General features: G+C 32.0%; 1 protein-coding gene across 1 annotated transcript; it reads left to right on the forward strand.

Annotated features, from left to right (window-relative positions):
- Nucleotides 1-158: 158 nt before the first annotated feature.
- Nucleotides 159-15,394, forward strand: LOC143052186 (fumarylacetoacetase-like). Its single transcript, XM_076225148.1, has 12 exons — nt 159-302; nt 2,123-2,233; nt 4,368-4,489; nt 5,214-5,263; nt 5,674-5,764; nt 6,459-6,556; nt 7,440-7,592; nt 8,367-8,573; nt 9,119-9,165; nt 10,344-10,445; nt 11,890-12,007; nt 13,084-15,394. Exons 1-12 carry the CDS (start codon nt 222-224, stop codon nt 13,161-13,163), a joined length of 1,260 nt encoding a protein of 419 aa, XP_076081263.1. The 5' UTR covers nt 159-221; the 3' UTR covers nt 13,164-15,394.
- Nucleotides 15,395-22,109: the final 6,715 nt, after the last annotated feature.

The raw sequence follows: 22,109 nt of genomic DNA on the forward strand, positions 1-22,109 counted from the left end.
ATTTTGTCGGATTAAAACCATAAGTATAATCTATGACCTTGAAAAAATCAGAATGAATTTTCAATAGTGAATGTCATTTTATAAATAAGATTATTAGGCACTATTATTATTCTAACGTTTAATTCTTCTCATACGAAACTGTGTGTTAGTCTCTTTTTCCAAGGTCAAGGCTACTCAAGAAAACGTGAACTTCTGAAAACTGAACAAAACGACTAGAAACAATGTCATTCATATATGTCAGCCCAGAGAGCCATTTTCCTATTCAGAATTTACCTTATGGGATATTTTCTACAGATGCCAATGTAGGTAGAATGCGAATTATCCTCTAGAAAATCGAAACAAACTTGCGGTAATCCATGGAGGTGTGTCCTTGGTGGTCCAATCAATACTCTTTAAACGTGAGATCTTTTAGAGGATCTGTCATTAAGTCAAGGATACACTACCATACTATTTAATTAATATTTCAAAAATGTAAGTCCCTTGATCAGTGGAATGAAAAAATTAGTGGTGGTAATTTAAAAAAGGGGGAAGGTTTTCCTGAACAGGAACTGGATCCGTTAGCCCACAATCACGTTTTTCAACTTTTTGTTTATGCTGTTTGGTGGCCGCCATCATTTCTGTTTGTTCTGCCACTTTTGGTCAAACTACAGTTAGTGCATTCGCTTATTTACAAGGAATTTATAAAAAAAATTTTTTTATTAATATTCACAAAAACAGAAAAGTGGTGCTGTACAAGAAAAATAATGTGCTAGTGAAAAAACAAACTATCAGAGACATCTAAATGTACATACTTTTTGGTCAAACTACAGTTTGTGCATGCGCTTATTTACAAGGAATTTAAAAAAATAATAATTTTATTAATATTCACAAAAACAGAAAAGTGGTGCTGTACAAGAAAAATAATGTGCTAGTGAAAAAACAAACTATCAGAGACATCTAAATGTACATAGACTAGTCCATTTACATCATGGTTTCCATAAAGGACTTTCCTGTGACACCCACAGACCTGCCAATTATCCCTAATTTGGTGGTATCATCCCGATTTTCATGCTTCAACCCGATTCCCGATATGGGGATCGTTAAACAAGTAAAAATTCTGATTTTCACTTAATCTACCCCAAAAAAATATTGGTTCCCAATTTGGAAATTTTTCTGATCAATTTCTACAAATCAATTATTTTACCTGGCGACAATTTATGACAAGTTTACTACGTGTACCTATGCTAATCAACGGTTACAACAGGTGTCATAATTTGTAGTTACAAGAAATCTGCTTCTCTGATGGGTCATAATAATCCTCAAAATCAATTAATTTTGTAAACAGAATCAGTCAGACAGCATTGAAATTTAAATCAATTTATCATCACAATCATACGAGTACAATTTGCAACGTTAACATCGTTTCATGACAGAATCATAATAACTAAAAGACGAAAACTGTAAAAAACTCATTAAAAAACAGCGTTGAACTTGAAAACCTTTAAAATTTTTGAAATCAGACATGTTTCTGTCCGGTCGAAGATCAAGTTGATTTAAATTTGACGCCATTTTGTATTCACTTTTACAGTGTATAAGCCTCAGCCATGAAAGTAGCATATCTAAAATTGAGAATGGAAATGGGGAATATGTCAAAGAGACAACAACCTGACTGTAGAAAATACAACAATAGAAGGTCACCAACTGGTCTTCAATGTAGCGAGAATTTCCCGCACCTGGCGTCCTTCAGCTTGCCCATAAACAAATATATACTAGTTCAGTGATAATGAACGCCATACTAGACTCCAAATTGTACACAAGAACCTAAATTAAAATAATACAACACTAACAAAGGCCAGAGCTCCTGACTTGGGACAGGCGGAAAAAATGTGACAGGGTTAAACATGTTTATGAGATCTCAACCCTCCCCCTATACACAAAGTAAGATAACTCAAATTAGGATATTTAGTTTTAGGTCTCTTGAGTCATTGTGAAAAGATAAGAAGGTCTTTGGAGGTTGAAATAGAGGATTTAGGGGGAGGGGGGTCTAATCTAAATTAAAAAAATCGAGAATAGAGAAACACATATAAATTATGTATAAAAGGTATTTTTTTCATTAATAAATACTGTTTTAACTTAATTTCAGCCAAGACACAGAATAGGTGTTGCTATAGGTGACCAGATATTAGATTTGAGTGTAGTGAAGAGTTTGTTTACTGGAGCTGTACTTCAGAATCAACAGGATGTGTTTGATCAGGTATTGAAATAAACAAATCATGATTATGATCGATAGTCTTGATCAGGTATTGAAATAAAAAAAAAAATCATGATTATGATCGAGTCTTGATCAGGTATTGAAATAAACAAATCATGATTATGATCCATAGTCTTTAAGAAAAAAAAATTAATTGCCCTAAAGCAATTTTACAAGCCAAAGCTTGTGGTCTTGATCATGTTGACTGATACATGTAGTTTTCAAGTAAAGACACTGACTGACTGGAAAAATTGAAATTCTTATAAGTGTTTAATTTTCATTCATTAAATTCTACATTAATGTCTGTAGTGGATATAATCAGTCAGGGGTTTTACTTAAACATTGTTTTTTAACAGGGGTTAAATTTTTTTGTTACAGCTAACTAGCCCAGGACTTATAGGCAGCAGTATTTTACTAGCCCTGTTGGAAGAACTGCTTGTCCATCAAAACTGACCGGCTAGTCCGAGTATGCCTTAAAAATTAGATTTTGCTTCATAATACAACAAAGTGGGTGTCCCTGTTTTGAAGGCGATATTATACACTGTATTTACTATTCTTTGTTGATCTGCTATTTATTCTGTTGGTGCTAAACCTAACTTAATTGTTCCCACATATAAAGCAGGCTTGGGGAAATAATGGAAATATTCAGAGCATCGCCTCTAGGTTTTTTTTCATCTCTTACAGCTGACCTTGCCCAGCGGAATCAATCTGTAATTTGTTTCCCCCTGCTTTTCTCGGTCGTATTTGGCGTATTTGGCGGATGAATTTTCAGCCTCGTTACCCTTTTCATTTCCAGTTTTTGTTCGAAATGACGAAGTTCCGTGGGTGCCTGTACTAAAATATTTTGTTGCATGGTTTCGTGCTAAACAGCTGTCCGCGCCAAGATGATCAGTTCTCCATCCCCCCAGTACGGTTAATTGAAAAATATCGGCATAAGCATTAAGCAATCAAATAAATGTACAATACCACAGGTCATGGTATTAGAAATCAATATTTCGAATTGCGATCAATACATGGTACCGGACCACCCAGAGTTATTTGTTCTATTTTAAAAAAATATGTAAAAACCATGAGTGTACAAACCAGTTTAAATTCTTGGAATCCCGGATGACGTAAATTGTAATTGAATCTGATTGGCTAGGATAGAATAGTGATGAAAGGATTTTCCACTTTCTTCCTTTTTATTTTGGAAACGTTAAAAATTTTTAGTTACTAGTGCGTCGGGCATATTGGGTTACACATTTTGATTGCCCGATGTGTAAATGCTCTAGTCCCGGGCGTCGGGCTAGTGAATTTTTTAACCCCTGTTTAATTAAGTATATATCATGTAAATGGGTAATTATTTTAAAGATAGATAACCTAAAAGAGTTATTCTAAATTTCAATAGAATATAAAAACAAGGAGATGTAGTATGATTGCCAATAAGACATATATCCATGGTTGGACCACCAAAGTTTAAACAATGTAGATGCTAGCAATTAATAAAAAGCAAGCATACAGCCTTCATGATCAACAATGAACAAAAAACCTACCGTATAATCGGCTATAAATCAAAAAAAAATATGAAACAATTCAATTGAGAAAACTTAACAAGACTTCAAGTATAAAATGAAATAAAACACATTTATGCACAGGTTTATACAAATTTTAAATAACTTGGTCTTAATTAGATCACACTCGTTTCCATCTGTTTATGTCTGTCTACTTTCAAGATTTCTAAGAGAAATGATATTTTAAAAGACTCAAAATAATGGGTTTGATTTCCCTGAGCATGGTAAGTACATTCCTTTATCATCAATTAAATCTGTAATTGTAACAGCTGTAAAGGATATAAAAAAGAAGATGTGGTATGATTGCCAATGAGACAACTGTCCACAAGAGACCAAAATGACACAGACATTAACAACTATAGGTCACTGTATGGCCTTCAACAATGAGCAAAGCTCATACCACATAGTCGGCTATAAAAGGCCCCGATATGACAATGTAAAACAATTCAAATGAGAAAACTAACGACCTTACTTGGGACAGGCACATACATAAATAATATGGCGGGGTTAAACATGTTAGAGGGATCGCAACCCTCCCCTAACCTGGGACAGTGGTATCCATTAATGAAACATTATCTGTTTTGTAGCCTACCTTGAATAGTTTTATGGGACTAGGCCGAGCAGCTTGGAAAGAAGCAAGGGCAACATTGCAGAAAATATTATCCTCTAACGAACCTCTCCTTAAAGACAATGCTGACCTTAGATCAAGGTAAAGACATCATTACCTCAGTTCTTATTGGTTTATTTGTTTGCAGGATGTATACTGATTGTTTCTCTGATTTTTGTGCTATTTTCACATGTCTTGATAGGTGTGAGAAAAATATTTCTACTCATGAAATATCTGGTCTCAGCAAATGATTGGTTGAAATTAATTATGACATCACATTTTGTGTGTTTCTTCTGAATTTCCTTTTGTAATGTCTTGAAAAAGGTGACCATGCCTGATGAAGTCACATATAAGCAATTCAACTGTCTGCCAATCTTTGAAAAGAAAGGATAACAATCATTAGAGGAACAGATTCCATCAATATACATGATATAGCTTAATATATATTTCTCCTCTTTCAACAGTTGAATTTTAATTATTTAAAAAAGCTGTGCAAGCCTTGTGCTTTAAGTATTACATTTTTACTGTCTAAAGTGGAGAAATTCATTTGTATCGTAAAACACTTGTTGCAGTGGTTAAATATATATTTCTTCTTTCCTCTCGCTCATATTTTCAAGATGGCCTGACTAAGTGAAGGCAAAAAAATTGAGGGAATTAAATAAGCAATGTTTACTTTTGGCTATCTAGACTGTATGACATAAAAGTAAAACATACTCTACAGCTACCAGCATGATGACCACTAAATTTAACCAAAAATATGAAAACTTTAACATTAATTTTGAAAACAGGACCCAGCTGTATTAATTGTTTTTTTCTTTATTTTCAGAGCCTTTGTTGATCAAGGTCAGGCAACAATGCATCTTCCTGCTAATATAGGTAATCGAATCTTTTCATTCTGTAGTATAATTAATATGATTAGTTTGTTTTGTGAACTTTTTGGAAGGTTTACTGCAATGGATAGAAATCGACCTTATGAAAGTGCACATAAGCATATATGTGTGTGCATATATAAAACTGATTGACTTCGGAACATTCAAATACGAATATTTAATAAAAGGTAAATTTTTAGTGTCTCACTATGAAAGTCAATTGGGTCTAGGTTGCTTTGGTATCACATTTTCAAAATGAATGCCCTGAGCAATTACTAACACATATTGCAAAAGTAACCATATTTTAGATAGAAACTGAAGATCTTATAAATTAGCTAGATGAATTCCTGAATAGACATGACAGAAGATTTCTTAAATGAATAAAGATAATAATTTATTCATTTTTATTTGTTTTAGGTGATTATACAGATTTTTACTCCTCAAAGAATCATGCATATAATGTTGGTGTTATGTTCCGAGGACCAGAAAATGCACTGATGCCAAACTGGTAAAATACTTACTTATACTATATTAGACTTTATGTTAAAAAAATACTTTGTTAACCATGACCATGTTTACCTGATCTGAAATCTGAGAATCTGAGCAGAAATCTGATATTCAAATCCAGCAATTATCCAAATTTAATTGAAATTGAGCTATGATTTCAACAGTTAACAGACTATTATTTGAACTTGGAATTATTTTTAATTATGGAATTTGCATAATTTCTTGTATTTAAAATTTTTAATAAATTCCATGTTTATTTGGTATTATGATCTTTTGAGCGGTTAATAACACTTTCCATACAATATATTTTGGTTAGATAGTGTTGTGCGCGGCACAGTACATTCTATTAAAAAAATTACTATTTTCTTTGTAATAGAAAGTGTTGTGTGCAGCACAGAACATTTCAGTACAGAATAAACATGGAATTTATTAAAAATTTCAATAACAAGAAATCAAGCAAATTCCATAATTAAAAATAATTCCAAGTTCAAATAATAGCCTGTTAGTTGTACAATTTTCAAATGGAATCAAATGTCATATATACAAATATACTTTGACTATTCAGTTTTCATTTTAATATTATGATATTTTAATATAAAAATGCATTTTTTACTTTCTTTTTTTAATTTTAGAGATTTATCTCCCTTGAATTATCCCATAATCATGATAATCCTATATATGTTTTCTTTATATAGGACACATTTACCAGTAGGCTACCATGGTAGAGCTTCATCAGTTGTTGTATCAGGAACACCAATCAGACGACCTAATGGACAAACCAGAACTGATGAAAGTAAGTATACTACTACTGAGGTGGATTTGGGTCTATTCAACCTGTTCACAAGTCACAGGTGACTCAATTTTTACTTGAAAACTGAAATAGTGGACTCTATTACTGGCTGGACAGCTTTTATTGGATATAATACAATCTTCATCTCTACATCACCTAACATAGCAGTGATATCTATGCATAGACATTTTCATATATTCAGATTTTTAAGCTGCAAAACGGTGTGTAAATGCACTATTGTTCTTGATTTAAAACTTATACTGAAACTCCTATTTTGTCTCAAATCTTTTCTGTAAAATTGAGAAAGGAAATGGTGAATATGTCAAAGCGACAACCACCCGACCATAGAGCAAACAACAGCCGAAGGCAACCAATGGGTCTTCAATGTAGCGAGAATTCCCGCACCCGTAGGTGTCCTTCAGCTGGCCCCTAAAATATGCATAATAGTACAGTGATAATGGACGTCATACTAAACTCCGAATTATACACAAGAAACTAAAATTTAAAATCATACAAGACTAACAAAGGCCAGAGGCTCCTGACTTGGGACAGGCGCAAAATTGCGGCGGGGTTAAACATGTTTATGAGATCTCAACCCTCCCCCTATACCTCTAGCCAATGTAGAAAAGTAAAAGAATAACAATACGCACATTAAAATTCAGTTCAAGAGAAGTCCGAGTCTGATGTCAAAAGATGTAACAAAAGAAAATAAATAAAATGACAATAATACATAAATAACAACAGACTACTAGCAGTTAACTGACATGCCAGCTCCAGACCTCAATTAAACTGATTGAAAGATTATGTCTTCATCATATGAATATCAGGTACAATCCCTCCCGTTAGGGGTTTAGTATCTGTGTCTATTTGTGTCTCCTTATTACAGGTCAGCCTCCGTCCTTTGGTAAATGTAAGCTATTAGACATAGAATTAGAGATGGCATTTTTCACAGGACCAGCCACAAAGTTAGGAGAACCAATACCCATAGATAAAGCAGAGGACCATATATTCGGCATGGTGTTGATGAATGATTGGAGTGGTAAGTACATACATGTGAACCTTCCAACAGCAGTACAATAATCCTGTTTTCAGGGGTATCCTCCTATCCTCCCTTTAAGGAGAAAAAAATCCTGTGTATAAAATATTTCATGAATGAAAATTTTCAGCTGCCATTTTTGATAATTTTTTACTACTGTACAGTTGTAATTGACACCTGTGTTAAATTTTACCTGTAAATCAAAGAAGATGTACTTTGTCAGGGCTATTCCAGAAAAAAATGTATGGGAGGGTTGGAAGGCACATAGTATTAATAATACATGGGTGATGGGTATCAGAGCAACTTTTCACACTATAATGCACTATAATTCTCAATTACAATTGTGTGGGTGGCGGATGCTGACAAAAACTGCCTTCCAACTCCCCCCCCCTACATTTTTTTCTGGAATAGCCCTCAGTTAAAAGTAAACTGTTACAGAATTGAAAAAATCATCATTCATGTCATTAGTCTAAGTGAAAGATATTGTACATATATTCACAATTTAAAGATGTACATAATTATATATTTGATAGTGACTATTATATTCAAATAATATTTTTCTTTAACCCCTGAATTATAATCTTTTGTTGATATTGTGATTTTTGTCAACTTTGAATAGACAGGTAGGAGACCAATTAAGGTTGTTTTTATTGCAATTACCAGTTGTATATACCTGCATGGCAATATATAAGATAAAAGATAAGATTGAATCAATGTTTGTATCAGGGTTGGAAGTTCAACATGAAGATTTTATGTAGATTCATTACTTTATTTTAGCCAGAGATATACAGAAATGGGAGTATGTACCATTAGGACCATTCCTTGGGAAAAATTTCGGTACCACAATATCCCCATGGGTCGTTACCATGGATGCCTTGACACCATTTGCTGTACCTAATCAGAAACAAGATCCTAAACCACTGCCTTATCTCTGTCATGAAGATCCATATTGTTTTGATATTCAACTTGAAGTAGCTTTGAACTGTGAGTATTTGAAGATATTGGCAAAGTAAAGATTTCATTAGCTGGCTTACCCACTTATCTTTCCTACTTAATTTTAAGCTATAAAGAAGATATTGAATTAAATATTTATGCATAAAGGGATGTCCATTTTCAAAACTGTTAGATGTGGAAAATAGTTATTAAAAGAAATGAAATGTCTTGTCCTCTTCATAAGTTACAATTGGGAAGGTGGAGAAGAGTTTCTGTTCTGTTCTCACTCCCGCCATTAAAGGTTGGAAACATCAAAATCTACTTTACCTGCATTGTCCTAGACTATAGCTGAAGTATCAGTTTTTACGTTCATTCTGCTTCAGGTTAAAGTTTTTGGTCAAGGTAGTTTTTGATGAAGTTAAGGTCCAATCAACTTGAAACTTGAAACTTAGTACACATGTTCCCTATGATCCTTCTAATTTTAATGCCAAATAAGAGTTTTTACCGCAATTTCAGGGTCTACTGAACATAGAAAACTTTCCCATGTCTATATAAAACGGAAATTTCAAATATGATTGTTTTATTCTCTTTTTCAGGTGATGGATTAAGTAAACCGTCAACAATTTGTAAAAGTAACTTTAAGGTATATAGTATTTAGAAAAAAAAGTGTATGCCAGATTTTCTTTAAAAAATAGTGTTATATCAAATTAAATACCAGAATTAACTGAAAACTGAATAATATAAAACTCTAAGAACATAATATGTCATTTTACATGTGAACAGAATACCTGTTGAATCTAATCAAAAAGGTAACCGTTTTTATTAAACTTAAACCACTCACTTATCATTTGTTATAGAGCATTTTAACAAACACGAATTTTGATCATTGAGAAGCTTAATATTTCGCGAACTATAGAAAGGGATAAAAACGTTCAGCACTTTTTACAGAGTTATCTCCCTGCAGTGTTATGTATTACCTTAATCTTATTTATCATATGTTTAGTAGTAAATACAGTAGTTTTGCATATGTGATAAATAGCCTGCTGTTTTATCCATATCGCGCAACTTTGATGCGCACCCTTTATTGCATACCCTTTATCACACCCCTACTTTTTTTTTTTTTTTTTTTTACATAAAGTCAGTTTTGGTTTTGGTTTTTTTTTGCTTAAGAAAAATTTTCCTCAAAATAGGTAAAATTTTTGAATGACGTCATTGTTTGGTATGTGACGTCATGAACGTCGAGTTTTCATATTGTATGTAACGTCAAGAACGTCAAGTTTTCATATTTTTTGGCACACTAAATGCAACTATGAAAAATACAAAACACACAAATTAATACAATAATAAACTAAATATTTTTAAAACAACAGCACGCAAATTGTAAGGTAACCCAGGTGCTTATAAAGTGGATAAGTAATTGAGCAGTTCTTTTAAGGCCTTTGAAACAAGACAAAAGTAGAACTGAAGGTAACCCAGTGCTATGGATCAGAAAACAGTTCATATAATATAATACTCTTCTGTTGAAATATATGATAAAGTGTATAATACATGGCAAAATCCGTATCACATGCCGTATCACCCTCGACCAATATCATCCCTCGGGCCTAAAGGCCCTTGGGCTGATATTGATGTCTCGGGATGATACGACATATGATACGGATTTTGCCATGTATTATTCTCTATGTATATTTTTCAGTACATGTATTGGACCATGAAGCAACAGTTAGCACATCACACATCGGTTAAAATGTTCAGCACATTTTTACAGAGTTATCTCCATGTAGTGTTATATACCACCTTAATCTTATGTATATTTTTCAGTACATGTATTGGACCATGAAGCAACAGTTAGCACATCACACAGTGACTGGATGTAATATAAATCCTGGAGATCTTTTGGCCTCAGGCACCATCAGTGGAGAGGTATACGTTACAGAATACCAATATTTTATAAAATTTTGCTTTGATTTTTGCAACTCTAGTGTTATGGATTTTTTCAGGAATGTAGAAAGAGAATGTGTGAAGTCATAAGTTTTAGGAGAAAAAAAGAGTATAAACTTTTATCATTGGTCTTTAAAACTCTAAGATGTTGATTGGCTTCATCTAATCTCGGGTCTTTTGCACTTCAATGAGATTGTAACTGAAAAAAATCAATAATCTATAACTGTATTACATACAAATTATCATCAAAATATTTAATTGATTATTGTTTCAAATATGTAATTATTGTTTTGCCAAATTTTCACTTTGTTTATATTGTTTGGAACTCTTTTAGAACAATTGATTTAAGGATGTACTTAGGTGAGGTTAAGTGAAAATTAATAAATTAAGAAATTAAAATTTATACTATAAGCTAGTAGAGCATCAATTAAGGATAAAAATAAGCTAAAAATATTGATAACTCATGGACCTCCTTTTCGAGATATTTGAGATTTAAAATATGGCGGGAAAAGGCTGACTCGCCCTTTTACCTTATATTTGCATTGGTATTATTAGGTCTCAAAACAAAAGAAAGAAAATTAAGAATCTTCTAAAATTTTAGTAAATGACCTTTCATGAGCTATTAAGTCTTATATGAAAAAATAAATGGGTGTTATGGGGCAAAATATTTTACATTATGAAAAACACCAAGGAGTCCGAACATTTGACACAAATTCCAAAACCTCACCTAAATACATCCTTAAGATAATTTGGCCTCTCCTGTTAATGCCCTTTTTTTTTTATCATTATGTATTCCTTATGCAGGTTATTCTAGAAACATGGTTTGTGTGCACCAAAATTGGTCTCTGTTCCCAGAGCGTATACTCAGCTCAGTAATTCTTAATTTTGTACTGAAATAATTTATAACAATCCTTTTTAAAATTGTCCGTTTATAAATTTTGAAATTATGAAGAAACTTCGGTTTCAACTCCCTAAGATACAGTTAGTCTTAGATGGATTTGGCTGTTTATTAGGTTCTGTTTGGTCTTATAGCTTTTCAATTCACCCTTTCAGAATCTAATGCATTCTGGGTAATATTTTCAAAAGTGTACACCAAAGCACGGTGATTGGTTTTAAACGTCCTAAACAATCAAAATTCAACCAATGACGTTAGCTATTTTCATTTTGGGGTACGAACAATGAAATTACCCATAGTCCTTTAGATTCTATAACGGCCAATTGTTTCAGTTCTTATGACTCCTTGGCTTTGAGTGTTCCTTATGAAGGTAAATCCCAAAAAGGGCTTTGGATGCATGAAATTTATATAACATGGTTGTTTTCATTTTTCATTACAGTTGAACCATAAGATTGCCAATTTGAAAAACATTAACATTAAAACTTTTGATTGAATAAATGTGTAATGACCACTTTTTTCTCTGATACTCAGACCGAAGACTCTTACGGCAGTTTGTTAGAATTATGCTGGAAAGGCACCAAACCTATAAAGCTGGATAATGATATCACCAGAAAATTCTTACAGGACGGGGATGAAGTTATAATGACAGGTAAGGTTGCGGTACCACGAATGACCGAATAACACTGTTATTATCCGAAATAACACTTGAAATTTTCATATTAGCACATATTAGTGACTTTTTAACATTGATTATTAAATATCAGTATATTTCAAAGGTTTTTATAACTTAAAAATGATATATAATAATCAGGTAAGTTCATAAAGATCGTTATAAATATAGTGTGAATAAGTGTTTACATCCAACATGGCGACCAAGGATAACCCATATATATACCATGTGAGATGGTTGCTATGTTGGATGTACACACTCATTAACACTATATTTAAAACAATCTTAATGCACTCATCTAATTGCTGTAAATCATTTTTAAGTTATCAAATACACTTATAATATAATATTAATTAATAATCAATGTTTAAAGGTCACCAATATATGCTAATATTAAAATTTCAAGTGTTATTTGCTCATTACAAGTATTATTCCAATAATAACAGTGTTATTCAGTCATTTGTGTTACCCGTAACATTGTGTTTTAATATTTGCTGACATCAATTTAAGGTTTGAAGGTCAATGAAGGTGGTAAATTGTTTTAAACTATGTACTGAAACATGTTGTACTTCAAATGTTTTGGATTTATTCTAAATTTTCCAGACCTGGAATAGGTCATTTGCTAGTTGACAACTTTTTTAAACACCAATGTAGGTCAACCTGTTTCACTGTCTATCGGAGCAAGTGGAATGAGCATGGTGGGTTCTGGCAATTATTTTTAAGTTGTAGTGGACACATTCATTGTATAAATGGAATTGCTAAAATGTGATTACTTAATGAAAAAATCGTATGTACAGCTAGAGTTCACCATACTATGTTTTTTCTGTATTGTTTTGTGATAGATTTTTATGGATCAAGTTGATAGTGTGTCTGATTTTCATGGATACAGTTTTTATATACAAAAAAAAGAAGATGTGGCATGATTGCCAATAAGATAACTCATAACAAGAGACCACAATGATTTTCATAGATTGTGTAATTAATTTTCAACGGTTGAGTGTTTGATTTTTTAGTGATATTGGGATTTTCATTTTTTGTGTGTTTATGCTTTTCAGGTTATTGTGAGAAGAATGGATGCAGAGTTGGGTTTGGTACATGTACAGGAAAGATTTTGCCAGCATTAGATCTCTCATAAACTCTCTAGTCATACTCTAAGCAGCATTTAATGTTAAAATGAAGTGTATGAAGGGTTTAAATGTTATTGTATGTAATGTTTTAGATACTGTGGATTCATTTATTTTCATTGGTACCAATTTTCGTTAATTAGGAAAACTTACATATTCGTGGATATTTAATTTCATGGTTTTGCTGAAGTAAGCATACAAGCCGTTAGAAAATTTGTCATTTGTTGAACATTTTTAAATATCTTGTTTCACCTGTACCAACCAAATCTACGAACATTGGGTATCCAAGGAATAATAATGAATCCACAGTTTATAAGAATGTGAAGATAGGAACAAAGATTTTAAATTGGTTCATAATTACCGTATATTCAAGCTGTTATGAATTTAAAACACATATTGGTATTAAAGTGTCCTGGTGGAGGTTCAGAATGACATTTTCATTTGTCTAGAAGCCAGTGCATAGTGTTGGCATGATATTACTAATGTGTCAGTAAACATGGTAAATTTAAACTTTCTCCTGTTTTTTGGTTTTTAATCATTTTGACACCTCATTTTTTGTATAATTTTGTAATGCTAAACAGTTGGAATAATTTTAGTCTTCCTCGCTACGGCAAAGTTGAATTTGGACTCTAGTAGTAGTTATTGAACATGATGCTAAACAGCTATGATAATTGATGTTTATCGGTCGTCCCACTGTCTATATCACTCTGTTCAGCTCTTAATATTATTCCGTATCATGTCTTTGTGACGTCAAATACGTTGACCCGGCCTCAATAACTTTGACCCGGACATATCAGCGACGTCATAATGTTTGAACCGACGTTAATAACTTTGACCCGAACTTATCAAGTCATCTTTTGTGTGCTGGTGAAGCAAAGAAAACACTTTCGAAACACGCAAATATAACCCGATAAATCGATTATCAGATTATCTGCATATTGATATTGTAAAATATCAGCTGCTTGACATTATATGAAGGCTTTTTGATCTCGTTCGCTACGCTCACTCGACAAAAAGCTTCATATTATGTCTCGCAGCTGATATTTTACGATATCAACATGTAGATAACCTGATAATCGGTACTTATCAGTCTTATAATCATGGTAAACACCATATTATTATTAATAAAAATAAGGACGCATCAAACTTTATTTCCCCATTGCTTTGAATAGTGATTTGCATGGAGAATTTGTTAAATTCTGTTTGATTTTTGAAACAAGTAAATAAATACTACCATACTGATGAATAAATCATGCTCCTTGATTTCAAAATCAGTTGCCTTCACAAAATTTAAAAAAGGGATTCTAGTCAATGTTAGGAATATCAAAGGTCTATGCTTTAATAAAAAAATATATCTCCTTAAGACGGGATGCCCCTTCTTAATCTGCTTCTGCTTCTAAAATCATATATGAATATATTTTACCTTTTCCAAGGAATATCTGTATCTTCTAGTTATTTCACTTGCTGATGACATTGACATTCCTTTTATATTTGAAATATCATTGTACCCATTGTTTATTTGGGCTTTCATATTTAAACATAAGCATCGAAGCTGATCATTGTTTTGTGCATAAGTATAAGTGATATTGATACAATGTAATTTTCAGTCATGAAAAATAAATCATGGGTATTTTTTTTGAAAGTGAAATCCTCATTTTGTTGAACAGTTACTGTAAATAAATCAGACAATCATAAAACATCTTTTCAGTAATATTGCTGGAGGTTTCAACATTTTTTTTGTATCGGATTTGTTTTCTATGACTTACCTTACTTGATGTCATTTTATTTAATGTGTACAGAAACCTTATACCAAATTGAAATTGCATACAGACATTTTTGCCTTCATTTATTATTCGATTGTTTTGAGTAAAGACAAAAAGTGCTATGTTAGTTATTGTGATTTTTGAAGAAATGTTGCTTCAAGATTTCAGAAGTGAGTATTTTTGCCAGACATATCCCATCACAATTCCGGCATATTTGACACATCACAAAACAATCTGATTTGACATTTCTATATAATTCTTGAAAAAAAATTAATTTCAATTGGGAAATGATCCCATATTTTAAAATTTTATTGTATGGGAAATATGTGATAAAGTTTGAATTACCTAGCTATGAGTGCTAAATGCATAATTATTTTAAGAATCTCAGAAAAATTTATATAAACACTGTTGTAAATGATATATGTCATGTCTGTTACTTGTGAGAATAAAAATGAAATAAAAGATAAAAACTTCAACAATACCAGGATTATGAATTAGTACATCATATGAATTAGTACACCAGATATGCAATTCAACTTGATAAGACTTATCAGTGGCTCTATAATAAAATAGTTGACCAAATTAATTATGATATTGAAGAGCAATAAACAATAATGTTAACATATTGTTGCCAGAGTAGGTATTATTCCCCTATGCATTGATTTTGAATCAAGAATTCAATATATTTGTGGTATAGTTTTTAAAGCAATTGCTTTTATGCCGTCGCGTATGGCCATCTTTGTGACCCAGATCAGAGACTCCGCCCAGATCAAGCCATAGTATTTTGTTAAACAGGCTCCTGGTCAGTCATTCTTTAACACCTATGTATGTTTTCTAATGCAATACATAGCTTGAAACTTTAAAAAAAAGTTAGTGGATTTAAGAAGTTTCAGAATATGTTCTTGTATATGTATTTTTGTATTTAAAGGGTAAACCGTTTGACTATCAAATAACATAGAAGTCCGAGTGAAAAAAAGTACATTTTTATAAATGCGATTCCGTTTTCCGCCGTTCGTACGATGTTTCAACAAAATATGGATTCATTTCAGTTGTTGATTTAGTATTGAAAATTTAACTGAATTATCTCCTAATAAATACGGTTTTTTATGTTTAATTTGTGTTTCTTTAAGAGGTCAGGTGCTCTTGTTCATTCATAAAGTTATCGTTCATTCATACATTTATCGTAAAATCAAAATCACTACACAGGTTAATGCGTAGTGTCAAATTATTACATGTAATCTAAAAATAGACAAACTTTATTTGCGCAAATAATTTAACGGAACGAAACCCTTGTTGAAAACACATAACAATAAGTTCGTTTTCCTTTTCTGTCAGAGGAAGAGATATTTACAACTTGGAATTTTCTAGTTTATTAATACATAGATTGAAAAAAAGTACGTCTTTTTAAATATCATGATCAAAACTGGGTTTGCATAACAAATGTCAGATGAAACCATTATCCTCGTCTTTTCAGTGAACAAGTCTACTACGTTTGTTGACACTCGACGGTCCACCGTGTTAGCAATTTTATTTCACATGTTTTCGAAATATTGAAGATCATTTTTCGCAATGTTTCCTGAAAATTGATAAATATCAAAGCAACGTAGAGCTGTTTGTTCTTGTTAGTATAATAAAATTGAGAATGGAAATGGGGAATTTGTCAAAGAGACAACAACCCGACCATATAAAAACATACAACAGCAGAATTAAGGTCACCAACAGGTCTTCAATGCAGCGAAAAATTCCCGCACCCGGAGGCGTCCTTCAGCTGGCCCTATACAATATATATACTAGTTCAGTGATAACGATTTAATGTCATGTTTGTCTGTCATGACCCCCCTTTTCGGGATTGAATGAGAATTGTAGTTATCTCGTACCCACATGCACTTGTTTCTATCCATAGGAAGGTCGACTATCCATATAAAACTATTTATATGGATAATCGACCTTCCTATGGATAGAAACAAGTGTCTGTGCTCGTACCGCATCAGAAGGACACATATCAACTGAGCAATAATGTTTGGAACTTAGTTTTAAAAATGATGACAAAGTAACATTATGAAAATATTTTTATTAAGCTGAAATATACATTTATTCTTTACATGTTTATGTCTTGTAAGATATTTTATTTCTTTCCCGTTTTTTAACATTTGCGTCTGGAAAGTTGAAATGTTTTAACTTAATCATTTGTGTTCATGGTTAAATATAAATTAATAATGAAAATTGTTAAAATTAAATCAATAAAGGAAATTATTGCCAAGGAAGTTACAAACACTACCAGGGGATAATCCATGATGATTTCTTTTTGAGTTATATGTTTCAGCACATGTATATTTGACCCCAACTTGAGCCTGGTAAACGTGTTGTCTCCTTGTGAAATATAAAACATATTAAAAATGACTTTCTGCTAAAGTCTTTTATTTATATAAAGTTAAAACCTTCTTACTTTTAACTAGACAACACTCATGTCAGGTTTAATTATTGTATATATGTTGATGAAAAATGAAAGTCCCCAAACATTAACATGGCAGCAATTGCTTTTACAGCCTTTAAGGCTTTGATTTCTTCATAGGATAGATGTATAAGGGAGGAATGAGATCCCACACAACATATTTAACCCCTCCGCATTTTTATTCGACCGCAAAAATTTTAATTTTTTGGTCGTATATTGCTATCACGTTGGCGTTGTCGTCGTCGTCCGAATACTTTTAGTTTTCGCTCTCTAACTTTAGTAAAAGTGAATAGAAATCAATGAAATTTTAACACAAGGTTTATGACCACAAAAGGAAGGTTGGGATTGATTTTGGGAGTTTTGGTCCCAACATTTTAGGAATTAGGGGCCAAAAAGGGCCCAAATAAGCATTTTCTTGGTTTTCGCACTATAACTTTAGTTTAAGTGAATAGAAATCTATGAAATTTTGACACAAGGTTTATGACCACAAAAGGAAGGTTGGGATTGATTTTGGGAGTTTTGGTTCCAACAGTTTAGGAAATAAGGGCCAAAAAAGGGCCCAAATAAGCATTATTCTTGGTTTTCACACAATAACTTTAGTATAAGTAAATAGAAATCAATGAAATTTTAACACAAGGTTTATGACCACAAAAGGAAGGTTGGGATTGATTTTTGGAGTTGAGGTCACAACAGTTTATGAATAAGGGGCCAAAAAGAGGCCTAAATAAGCATTATTTTTGGTTTTTGCACCATAACTTTAGTATAAGTAAATAGAAATCTATGAAATTTAAACACAAGGTTAATGACCATAAAAGGAAGGTTGGGTTGGATTTTGGGAGTTTTGGTCCTAACAGTTTAGGAATAAGGGGCCCGAAGGGTCCAAAATTGAACTTTGTGTGATTTCATAAAAAATTGAATAATTGGGGTTCTTTGATATGCCGAATCTAACTATGTATGTAGATTCTTAATTTTTGGTCCCGTTTTCAAATTGGTCTACATTAAGGTCCAAAGGGTCCAAAATTAAACTCAGGTTGATTTTAACAAAAATTGAATCCTTGGGGTTCTTTGATATGCTGAATTTAAAAATGTACTTAGATTTTTAATTATTGGCCTAGTTTTCAAGTTGGTCCAAATGGTGTCATTTTCTATTTTTATTTGCCAATCACTTTATGTAAATAACTTCATTGGAAATTTGCCAATATAAAATGTTGCTGATGAAGCTTTTTTTCCTTATCTTATCTAAAATGTTTTTAGATAATGTATGTTGGACATTTGCCAGACATGACTATGATGTCATTTTCTATTTTTATTTGCCAATAACTTTTTGTTAATAACTTCATTGGAAATTTGCCAATATAAAATGTTGCTGGTATTTTTTTTATTGTTTTATACAATAAACAATGTATATTCACTTTTACTGCCAACCAATCTTTACCATTCAGTGATAACAAGCACTTTATTTTACATTTTAATATTTTATGATGTATTTAAAAGAGTAGTTATTGTTGCAAACTCCATTAGAAATTTGAATTGATATCAGTTTTGGAAAAAGGGAAACGGGGATGTGAAAAAAAAGGGGGGGGTTAAATTTTTCTCATTTCAGATTTCATAAATAAAAAGAAAATTTCTTCAAACATTTTTTTGAGAGGATTAATATTCAACAGCATAGTGAATTGCTCAAAGGCAAAAAAAAACTTTTAAGTTCATTAGACCACATTCGTTCTGTGTCAGAAACCTATGCTGTGTCATGATCAACTATTTAATTTTAGATTTAAAAAGTTTGAAGAAGAAATCTTTAATTGATTTGTAAAATCTTGACATTTGTTTTGTGTAAAAAAAAACCATGTAATGTCAAAAATTTGATCACAATCCAAATTCAGAGCTGTATCACGCTTGAATGTTTTGTCCATACTTGCCCCAACTGTTCAGGGTTCGACCTCTGCGGTCGTATAAAGCTGCACCCTGCGGAGCACCTGGTTGCACCTGTCCCAAGTCAGGATCCTCTTTCCTTTGTTTTCTTGTATGTTTTTTTTTATTATTTTGGTTCATTTATATGTTTTGGAGTTTAGTGTGAGGTCCATTTTCACTGAAATAATACACATATTTGTTTCGAGGCAAGCTGAAGCCTGCCTCCTGTTGTGGATTTTATAGCTGTGTTTAAGCCTTGGGATGTTTTAAGTTCTTTTGTAAGGTTATTGTCTCTTTTAGAGATACATTATATGAGTAATACAAAACTAAGACCATTCCTGGTTTTCATTCTTTATTCGAAGGAAAACACAAATTTACCATCCAAATTTTAGACTACTGTTAATACAGAAATTATTACATGCATTTATCATTGTCTTTTATTGTGAATGTTGGAAAACGGCCTAAAATGAATGGACTTATTAATGAGATTGCAGGAAAATCGGCATACATTTATATGAATCAGATATAAGAATGAAAGTTGCTTATTATTGCGATACTTATTCAGTTTTATTCTCATTAAAAAAAAAAATCGCAATGATTTCTGAATTTACAGTATCTTTGTTCATGCTTTTAACAAATTAACCTTTCAGTTAAGAGTTAGTTGATGTTAGTGTGATACCTTTAACATTGGTCAGAATGATTGCAAATTAAAGAGTTAGCTCCCCTCAATTGGTAATTGATAGTGCATTTAAACTAAATTGTATCATGAATTACCAGTAATTAAAAGAAAAACGATATGAATAAGAATGTAGTATATTGCTTTATAATTGTAAATTCAATTTTGTGATGAGTATCCATGACAACAATTCGCATATATATGCCTCAATATATTCCAAATAAGCCCCCAGGATTTGAAAATTGTCATATTTTCCACAAATTTTGGATCCAAGCAGTACTCCAATTTCCATGAGTGATCCAATTTCTAAAAGTATTGATATTCATACAGTATCTGAAAATATCTAATATGGCCTTATAACTATAATGTCTGCACCGGTTTCTGATATGGATTAGAAATTGAAATTTAAATACCAACTGATGAACAGAAAAATTGCACTTAAAACATACATACAACAGTATTAATGTTCATCTTGTATTTTTCGTCAACAGTCTTGAATGTATTTTGTCCATCAATTCTTACAAATCCTTCTGGGACATTAAACCAATAACACACCTAAATAATCCTTACACTGATAAAATGAACATAATTCACAGTATAAAGGTTAATGAAAATAGAAACAGAAGAGAAAAAGAAGAACATTCAAATCCTGAATAAATCGAAGAGAACCTGACAACGCCGTGGCAAAGTTTTCAAAACAAATCACGATAATTTAGTTTTGTATGTAAATAAACTCATCAAAGATACCAGGATTGAAATTTTGTATTTGCTCCAGAATAGACTCATCAGTGAGTCTCAAAAAAAGAGTTAAAAAGGCAAAATAAAGTACGAAGTTGAAGAACATTGAGGAACAAAAATTCCTAAAAGTTTTACCAAATACAGCTAAGGGTAGGTATCAAATCGTCTGATTTGTTGAAAGTTTTTTTGTCTATCAGCACATAGATATAATTTTGTCCTGTGAACGTGACGTCATCACCGGTTTTTTGGTGATTTCTTTACTAAAAATAGAATTTAAAATTGATTTACAAAACATGAACTTGGTATGATAGTTGGCGTTCTCATAGTCTTCTCTTGTTACTTTGATGTTTATTTTCCAGTACTTCTGCATCTGTAGATGTCCAATGTGAACTTTAAACCGGCTGAATGAAGGTAAATCCCAAACAGTTCTTCAGACACAATTTATCTAAATGCTGTCTTAGTATTCTACAGAGCCAACAGCTTTAAATGTGTTTCGATATGAATGCAGCATGTATAAGACGTTGAGTTTGCACCAATGGGATTCATCAGATATATATTACACCGATGCCAAAAATTAGCACAAATACCACGTGTCAATATTTTATCATGTAAAGTTATTCTTAAAATATAAATTTTTGTTTTTTTAATTCCGTGTCGGAGCGGTGGGTGACTATATTTTTATTTCCTTTATTGTTATAAAAGAAAGAGATATGATATGATGAATGCCATCAAGAGACAATTAAAGACAAGACAATCTTTTAGCTGATGTGGTTTTTGTCGAGCCTGAGACTGTTGTCGTAGAAAGCTCGACATAGGGATAGTGATCTGGTGGTGGCAGTGGTGTTAGATTACTTCTTAAAAGCTTTATATTTTAGAAGGTTGACCACTTGGATGCTTCATACGTTGTATATAGATGCCTTATGTTATGTAGTTTTCTGTCTGTGACATACCCATTGTCCTTGACCTCTTTTTCATGGTTAAGTAAAGATTTTTTGTAATGTCAATTTCTCTCTTATTATGAATAATAGGATAACTATATATGTTATGTGTGTACCTTGCAAGGTTATCATGCCCGTCAGACATTTTTCTCATTTTCTATTTGACCTTAACCTCATGTTCACGGTTCAATGCAAAGCGTTTTTGTCTGCTTGGTATGGTTCATCTGACCTTGACCTAATTTGCATGGTTCTTTTGGTCAATATTAAGTTTTTGAGTTTTAGTCTTTTTTACATTACGATATGCAAAAGGTGAATTATATATTTGATGTATGGAAAAATGTAATGATTTACATGTCAGTGTCGCAATTGTTTTTAATTTGACCTTTGATTTGATTTTCACGTTTCATTGATCAGTGTTAATTTTGTGTGTTTTTGGTCTGTTTTTTGTTAAACTATAGACAATAGTTCAACTATGTTTGATG

Source organism: Mytilus galloprovincialis, chromosome 11 (genome assembly GCF_965363235.1).
Source record: "Mytilus galloprovincialis chromosome 11, xbMytGall1.hap1.1, whole genome shotgun sequence".
Lineage (NCBI taxonomy): Eukaryota > Metazoa > Mollusca > Bivalvia > Mytilida > Mytilidae > Mytilus > Mytilus galloprovincialis.

Excerpts from the sequence above, each read along its gene's own strand:
- LOC143052186 (XM_076225148.1), top strand. The coding sequence starts at position 222 with ATGTCATTCATATATGTCAGCCCAGAGAGCCATTTTCCTATTCAGAAT. Across the intron at positions 5,765-6,458 it reads AATGCACTGATGCCAAACTG|GACACATTTACCAGTAGGCT; the intron begins GTAAAATACTTA and ends TTCTTTATATAG. Across the intron at positions 7,593-8,366 it reads GTTGATGAATGATTGGAGTG|CCAGAGATATACAGAAATGG; the intron begins GTAAGTACATAC and ends ACTTTATTTTAG.